This window comes from Rissa tridactyla, chromosome 6 (assembly GCF_028500815.1).
Source record: "Rissa tridactyla isolate bRisTri1 chromosome 6, bRisTri1.patW.cur.20221130, whole genome shotgun sequence".
Taxonomy (NCBI): domain Eukaryota; kingdom Metazoa; phylum Chordata; class Aves; order Charadriiformes; family Laridae; genus Rissa; species Rissa tridactyla.
This window is the reverse complement of record NC_071471.1, coordinates 31,503,457-31,512,342: the sequence shown is the minus strand read 5'-3', so window position 1 is coordinate 31,512,342 and position 8,886 is coordinate 31,503,457. Positions and strand designations below refer to the sequence as shown.

General features: G+C 41.5%; 1 protein-coding gene across 13 annotated transcripts in view; it reads right to left on the bottom strand.

The window, feature by feature from the left end:
* The window catches only part of MED12L (mediator complex subunit 12L), a 195,811-nt gene that overhangs the window by 115,667 nt on the left and 71,258 nt on the right, over positions 1-8,886 (bottom strand). For 11 of the 13 annotated variants that reach the window (XM_054205126.1, XM_054205121.1, XM_054205125.1 and 8 more), the window contains 4 exons: positions 6,922-7,053; positions 5,440-5,566; positions 3,159-3,373; positions 752-928 (listed from right to left, as the gene is read on the bottom strand). In XM_054205126.1, the coding sequence (XP_054061101.1) occupies positions 752-928; positions 3,159-3,373; positions 5,440-5,566; positions 6,922-7,053 (651 nt within the window). Of the gene's footprint in view, positions 1-751; positions 929-1,924; positions 2,030-3,158; positions 3,374-5,439; positions 5,567-6,921; positions 7,054-8,886 lie in introns of all 13 variants that reach the window. The other 2 variants (XM_054205134.1, XM_054205128.1) reach the window with 2 other exon arrangements.

Sequence of the window (8,886 nt, the reverse complement as noted above, 5' to 3'; positions counted from 1 at the left end):
AGTGTAATGCAAAGAAAATTGTGGTTATCACATCATACTCTCACATGACACTGTATTGACAGGATTTAATATTGTTAAAAAGTTATCGTTGTTGTTTAAAAAAAGAAAATTTAGTAGATACAGTCCCATTTTTAAGGCTTGTTCAGTATTTGGGCCCTTTTTCCAGCACAGCAGAAAACATGAAAAGTAAACCGAATGAGGGTTTGGGATCTGGAATGATATTCGTGGGGCTTTCTTCAGTTCCCATGAGCCTACAGACAAACACAACAGCAGCAGCAGCTAAAAATCCACGCTAGAAACAGAAAGGAGTAGGTGGGAGGAAATAACACCATTCTGTCCCTTACATTTCAGAACTATTTCTTTCAGATATTTTGGTATTCGTGCATCTGGCCAACTACAATATCAAATTTTCTATTTAGCAAACTTTTATTAGACCCTGGAACACGGTGGTTTTATTGTGGTGCCTGTCTCCTTACTCGAATAAGTCATCACACATTATTATACCTCTTAAGTGTTCTTCCAGCTAAACCCCTTACGATAAAACAAAGGTGCCCGCATGCTGCACTAAAGCCATCCTGCAGCACAGGGTGTGTGCACACTGGCAGTAACTGTGGCACCCGAACCGGCCAAGAGCCCTCAGGCAGGGGTCACACAGCCCGGCTATCTTCAGACGGTGAACTTTTCTTCCTTTAAATGCTTTGCTGTCACATCAGGCAGCACCGTTACGCGCACAAGTACGGAGGTCACTCACCAGAGGTATAGGGAAATGTGTTGCGTATTGCAAATGGCGAAGGAGGTCATAATTGGATGGAAAAATCAGTTCTCTCAGTCTTTCCCTCTTGACTGACTTTTCGCTGGTAACTGAAATTCTTCTGTCTAAAGAAGAGTTCACATTCTCACAAGACTCCCCAGGCATCGGAGAAAAAATCTAAGTCATGTAAAACAAACGTTTAAGGTAAGTGTAACCTCCAGCTTTCTAAATTCAGCAATTGCATTCAGAGATACGATTTTGTTCTTGCTTATAGTTACTTTTTAAACATCTGAGGTTTTTCAAAGATAGACAAAGCAAGGGCAATGGTAATCAAGCTTGAAATTTAAGATACATATACAGATTATATCTCTATGCGCATCTCCATTGTTACTAGACAAGTTTTAAACTAGCAGTATTCAATCAGGAAAAACAGCATTATGATTCAGAACAGTCTCCATAGTTCTTATGCTGCTGTGACACAGAAACTGAGATATTCCAGTGACTGAGGGAAAATAATGAAAAGGGTGAAGCGGGAGGTGACAGGAGACATCGTAGGCAGGCATGGATATGCTCGAAACCACCAATATCACAGATGTTAGGCAGAAACAGGGGTCCCAATATCCTGCAAATGGATCTACACTGATAGGTCTGGGCACAGGAGTCCGTGCAGGTGCAGAACAAGGACGAATCCAAAGGAAGAAACTAAGAGACTCGAGAGTAATGCACACTCAGGCTAACAGTAAGAAGAAAAAGAGGGGGAAGCAGATTTGGAAGACTGAGACAAGACATAGAACAGTCACTTGAAAAGCATATGGTATCAATTTGGGGTTCCTCAATGTCAAAGAAGTGGGTAAGTCTCCATATTTGTTCATGCCTAACTGTAATACACAGACCTGAATATGCCGGAGGCAAGGGGGAGGGAGGGAGAGAGGAGCGTGTGCGTGTGCAGGTGGACAACTAGAACAAGCACAGAAGAGCAGTAAGTTGTCATAGAGCAGAGATGCAGAGAAAGGAGGCCATGCAGTGAAAGATGGCAGGGACTGCATGCCAAAGGACATTGGCTGTCGATGGAAGAAGCAAGGTGGTGCTAGGGCATGGAGAGACATTCAGTGACAACAGCAAGCAGCAGGCACAGGCATCAAAGACATGCAGAAAATCGAAAGTTAAACCTACTGGAAATTCCGAACCAAAATCTGCCTTAAAGTCACTCTTGTCTACATCATCAAAAATACTAGCAGTTCCTGAGTCAATGCCCATTTGTTCCATAATACTATGATCCTAATAATTGCCAGAGAGAAAAAACAAACATCAGTCACATTTTATTGAAGACCCATTTCACTGATCACAGGTAAACCCAAGCATTCTACCTATTTAGAATTAAGAAAAAGTATTGATGGTAGGAAGTTTTCAGACACCGGCTTTTAAATCTTTATGGTAAGCCTTAATTCACTGAAGTATTTCTCAAGCTTAAATCCACAGAAGCACAGAAAAGGGCAGGAGCCAAAGGGGGAAGCAAAACTTTACAGTATATCCCTGTGAGCAATTCTGCTCCAAGGACACCTACAGAACAGGAAGCTGACTCTTGTACCTTCCCAGGGTCTATTTCCTTCTTTGTTGTACCAGGAAGGCAGCTTGTAGAAACACCCTGTATTTCAGGGCAAATCTGGCCATGAAACCAACGTAAGATATACACAAAAGAAATTAAAAAGAAATATCAGAGGATGCTTTAGCTGCCCACAGGCTCCACGGGGACTGTGCAGCGGAACAAGAGGCTACATCTCATAACACAAGTACAAACGTGGTCTGCAGTCTTGAGTTTCAAATTGCCTTCCTCTTGCTCTAATTTTAGAAGAGCTTATGAACCGCTCATCTGATGGAAGACTCGGGATTGCACCTGGACTGTGCATATATGAGTCATGAGGTTTGGCTTCACAGTCTTCCACCGGCGGCTGTGCAGCACACAGTAAGGTCCTGATCATCTGCGAGCAGATGACCGGGCATGGCAGCAGCACAGCCCACACTATACAGATGATGTGGAGCTTACTCCAGGCTCCCCACTGACTCCTCCTGCTTAAAGCTCTCCCGTCTCTTCATTGAAGTACATCTGTAAATACACTTTTCCACTGGTACATTTAGAAATCTACATTGTGCCTTGTTGTTTGTTGTTTATTTAGATCACGAGAAAACTGTCAGTTCAGTATATTTGCGCCAAAATGGCAATATTTACAGCTGTATACGGGAATGAAACTAATGGATCACTTTCAGTCTTCTCAAAGACAGAGAAAGGGACAAAGAGACACAGATTAAAAAAGTTAATTTCTTATATCTGAAATACTAATGCTTTGGTGAAAACCTATGTTTAATAAAACAGAGTACCAAAAATGGAAGAAATAGCATGAAGTGTTACCTCCAGTTTCACATCATGATCCTTAGAATAGTGTTCATCTACAGCTTCCCCATTAGGTGAACGTGGTCTAGTAGTTGCAGTGATTGACAAGTCTCCGCGTGATATTAAAGTGCACATGTATGCATCATGGGAGAAAACATCATGCCGAGTGAATTCAGAAAAAAGCAGCACCAAATTCACAAACTCCGTCTTCTCATGGTCACTATTTGGGTCAGCTACCCACAAAAAAAAAAAAGTTAGACTGTATTTTCAACTTATAAATACCTAGGTTTCAACTATCCAAATTGCAAACCCCAGCAAATTAATTTTAAAGGCCTACTAAAAAATGTCTTGTGCATCCTGCACAGGTTTCTCTTTGTTTCTAGAGAACAAACCATTTCCCATCTAATCTGCATGCTTTCGCTTTGCTATCAGCTCCAGACACTGGACAGACTGCAGACAGCAGTGGACTCCAGAGCATCCTACCCCATGCACGGCTGCCCCGGTCAGGTGGGTGGGTGTCAGCAGTTAAGCACAATGTTCAAATACTTCTAAAAATTAAGAGGGAGAAGAAGGTGAGGATATTTCTTGTGTGAAGAAAAATTAAAGCTGAAGCTTTGGATTGTAACAGAACACCCAATGATTGTCCTTTCCTCCCAAATTATATTACTAGAGTAAATGTTACTATCTTATCTATAGTACTTTTGTATTCATAACAGAAAACCTTTTAAAATATTTTCAAAGAACTCAAGATCTCTGCATGGCAGGCCTCCACGATGTAAAAGCAGTATTTTATTAAACCTTGATAGTGTAGCGTATTTTATCTATTAAACATGCTCACGCACATCAGGAGAAAGTTTATTAAAATAAATGCGTGTTATTTTGACAGTGCCAAAGCAAAGCCTAGAGAAATACAACATATTAAGTTATTAAGTTTTCACTGGTCACAGCTATATTTAATTTGACTTGTTCTGTACCACAGAAAGGTTTGCAACATTGCAGTTAACAGAAAATAGCTTTATACCACACCAACTCTATCGGACACCAAAACCTCCAGCTACAGAACTACTAAAGAACTACTAAATCCGAATCATCAACATTTACTTAAAAGCAAATTATGCTTTACAAATTCAAATTGGTTTAATATATAACACTACATCTAGTTAGAAATTCTCACTACCCTGCAGGACAGAAGCTGTACCAGTAAGCCCAAAAGCACAGCAGCTCAGGGTCAGGACTCTTCTCTGCAGCCCCCAGGTCCCACGGATCCAGAGCTGCCCGCTGGGATCCACCCCTCCAAAGGAACGGGTGCCACTGGATGCCACGGAGAGGAGCACCGTAAAACACACGCCTGCAGACCAGGCCATTGGCCCTCCTTCAAAACATAGCGGTTACATGCTTTGCATTTTTGGAGACACAGCAGCTCAACCACCGTAAAAACAATACAATACCACAAAATTTGTGCAGTGCTCGAAAATTCCAAAGAATATTTCAAGCAAGGAAAATATTCCCCAGCAGCTCTCCCTACACTGCCTCGCAGAGCTACCCGTGTGAAGAAGGATGATACTGCATTTGAAACAAGCACATCAGAAACACAAGCCTAAATAACACAAATAGTCTGGATGTTTTATTAAAATCAGGGTCACCACTGGCACGAAAATAGAGCACTGCCAATACCTCAGAGTCTGTAACAAATTTTTAAGAAGTTTCTCCTTTTTCGGATGTTGAGAGTTTTCAGTATCATGTTTCAAACCATCCCCTTAAAATCCCCTTTACTTTAAGGGCACCAGAAAAAAAGTTGCACTAACTAGCAGTACGTAACATACCAGAAACACATGGTACGATATCAGACAGTTTTATCAGACCAAGACATTTCATAGAGCAAACCACGATGAAAAAAAGTTCCTTTTTTCAATCCACCTATTTGTCAGCTAACAGCTTTCGACTTTAACACTTGGCTGTAATTTCCAAGTCAGTCACTTTGAATGTGGATGTGTTAAAAAAAAAAAAAAAAAAGAGGTGACTGTTTAATGATAAATATTCATAGAGTGCAAGTAATTTCCCCAAATCTCTTACAGCTTAAACAGAAATAAACATAGTTTCTGCCAATTTTCCTTTTGTGAAAAGAGCAAAGTAAAAATCACAGAAAAATCCTTTAGCAAGGAAAATATGCATGTATTAAAATAGAGCAGGTAATCACGGAAACTGAAACAGCCACTACAGCAAAACAAAAACTTCAGCTGCCAGACAGCAGACCAGTTGCTTCTGACCTACTTTGGAACATAAATTAGTTAATACTCACATAATGAGGGAGCTTGTGTATCTAAAAACCTTAGCAGAACATTCTGAAAAACAGGAAGACTGGAACCTGTCAAGGAGGCTGAAGACAGAGATTCTTTTTCATCTAGGACTTCAGATTCGCCACATCTCTGCACAATTAAAGAGATAAAGAAGCATGTATCTACACACAAATGCATATAATATTCCCACAATTTGCATCTGAGGCAACTATACGTGCGGTTGCTTCCTACCTCTTCATAAAATCCAGACTTGCTCTAGAACGACAGGTTTTTCCCATTACCTAATTTGGTTATTTCTAAGGTGTTTTATTTAATCATTTTGGATTACTTATTGAAAAGGAATGCCTGAGACATGTACCATCATCTGCAACACAGTTTCATATAAAAGCAAAAATTTAAGATACAGAACTTCCAGGACCAATGTGAATATAAAAGGTAACTCCTCTTGTTTGAGTAAATTACGCTAAATATAATACCAACCAGGGCAAACATCTCCGCTTTGAGTGGATTTCGGTGCTAGTGAGGCAGAAGCAACGCACTAAGCTCCCTTCCCCCTAATTAATGGTTTGTGGTAAGGCATGGACAAAGCACAGAGGCTTTGGAAAGTGAAAGTCCTTTTGCACCTCACGCTGTCTGTACGTCTGTCTGCACAGCTGGACTTCTGAGAGTGCTCTCATCTGTCTGTCCCTGTACCCAGGCTGAAGAGACAGCACACAGCACTTTCCTGGGGACCCTCGTCTAGGAAAAGGGCCTGCCGGAGCTGCTGGGATGCATGTGAGGCCAAGTCAGCGGTGCTCTGGGCTACGAGGAGTACCACGGGTCCGGAAAGCTGCAGCGAACACACTGCTTCTCTTTAATTCTCACTACGGATCAGATTGAGTACTACTGAAGCTTCAAGAAACGTCAGCTTATGCAAGCTGGAGTAGGATCATTTGTCACAACAGACAGGCAGCAGTTTACATCAAAGATGTCACTACAGCCTCCTGCTTCTCCAGTGAAATGCTTTATTTCTCCTGAAAACAAAGGGGTTCTACAGAATGTAAGATTGAAAGTTACACTTGAATTTTGCCTCAAAACGGACCTTAGTTTTGGAAGCTTCCCAGAGTCCCCCCACCAGCTGAAGAGCCCTGTCCCGCCAGCCAGACACCCACCCCCTCTTTTTAAGGGACTCCCGTTACTGTGGCACCCCTTTATTTGGGCAAGTAGTTCACAGAAGTAAAACACTTCAAACAAACAGACATAAATCAGCTAACATATACCATTCTGAGTTAGGTTGCGGTTTCTTCTTATTTTAAATAGAAGGCTTTTTCATTTTAAATTTATCTAGAATTGAAAAACTGTAAATTGACGACAAAAATCCTCAGTGCCCCAAATGCCAAACTTACTTGTATTGTACTGAGTAGAGATTAAAGTGATGTTTCTTTAGAAATATCTTACTTTTTAAGCATACTGTTCGCACTAGTCTAAAAGTAGAAATAACTTACTTCTGCTTCAATTTCTGCTTGCCTCTTCTCCAGGAGTTTGGCTACAGCCATGGCCCTGTGCTTACCGGACCTTTTACAGCTCACAGCCCATTCACAAAGCAGCGTTACCACAGCTTCATCGTTTGGGGCTACCTGTTCAGGGCAAGAACAAAGACAGAAAACCATTTCACCCACACAGCCAACAGGCTTATTTCTGAGCAAACATCTTGCAGCAACCAGTGTTCTGGGGGATGAAGACAAAAGCTGATTTTTGTCCTTTAGTACCGAGAGATGCACACATTTGCTTTATTCATAGTGTTCTCAAATGAAAATATAATCTGGAAGCCAATGAGGAAAATCCCAGTTTTCACACTGATGATACTCAAATCAAAATTTTCCTTTATCATAACGTTGCCTCATAAAACCAGAAAAGGGCAATCTGCTTTATGAGCAAGAGAAATGGGAAAAGCATATCATACAGAGTTTCTCAACCCAATTAACCACACAGAATTTACGCTTTCCTTACGTTAATTCTTCCAATTCTTCATCTGTTTCCAGACGATTACTTGCATCCCACTGACGCATTAAAAAACAAACCAAAAAACCCTAACCTCTAAAAGGTGTATCTATCAGATAACTGAGGTCAAAAAACTCCCAAAAAGCTCGATTTATTTCTGACCCAACACAAGACATTTTTAGGAAACCGTACATGTCTTTAGAAAATCTGTATTTACAGAATAGCAATGCAATATAGTATGCTTGTATCTATTGAACGTTCATCCAATCTCTTGTTTCCACTAACCACCCACATTTTGGAAGTATTTTTTTTCTTGTGTGCTACTGAACTGGATCTGCTGAACTTCCTCGCTCCTGCCCAAGCTGGCAACCATCTCTGAACACTTAACCATAAGACCGACCTGCAAATTAAGCAGATGTGATTTTTCTTCTTTCCCCAAGACCAGTGGAAACAACACTTAGAAGTAAACATTAGAAGGGCCAGAGTCAAGCACAGTACCCTCAGAAAGACAGTAAGTTTTTTCAGAGTGATTAGGCATGAAAGTTACTGCTTCAAAACTATCCCAATCGTCCTCCTCAGAAAATACAAAAAAACAATGCTATGCTAAACAAGGCTGGTGTGTATGTGCGCACACATCACAGAGAAGTTTCCTGTAAATATGCTTCAACAGGTGAGCAAGAGATACTAAATGACTAGGGGGGGTGGAGTGGAGGGAGTAGGGGAAAATGCTTTTCTCTTACCCAAATGAAGTGACGTGGTAATGTCACCACTGTTGTGGTTAGATGCAGTCATCTAACAACAGAAGCATGGATACCACATATTTTTGAAGGCAACGCAGACCACCTGAAAGAGTCTGATCTTCACACTGACTTCTTTCCCTTTCTGCTAACAAGAAAAACCACACCAACAAAACCAAGCGCTTCTGTATCTCGAGTGGGAAACAACAACTCAGAGCTCAAGAAAACCGTGTCAGGTCACCCATCCCCTGAAGCTGCACCCGCGCTGCATCGCATCCTGCAGCATCCCAGGGACGGCAACACAGGACCTCCCTCACCCTCCTTCTCACAGGGAACGGCACCTCTTGCAGAACGGCCGAGCAGCTTTTCTTCTCAAGCAAAGAGCAGGTGATGCTCCTACGACCGAATCCCTTCAGAAAAGGAGGAAAGCCTGGAAGAGGTGCAGCAATGGAGCACTAACGCCAAAGGTCAGAGCTCACTGTGCCGGGGCAAACGCAGAGAGGGATATCCTGGCAAGAGACGTTTAAAGGAAGACTTACATGGGGTACTTCCGAAGGAAAAAAATGGTTATAAGAGTTTTTTGTTCTGGCCTAAAGAGAAGGGCTCAGTCTGTTTTTGGGAAATGTCAAATTGTAGAAGAAAAAAAGAGAAATTTTTGGCTTTTAATTATTTTTCCACTTGAGAGAAACGAGGATGCTTTTCCTCCAAGGAATACGCACACTATGCAAACAT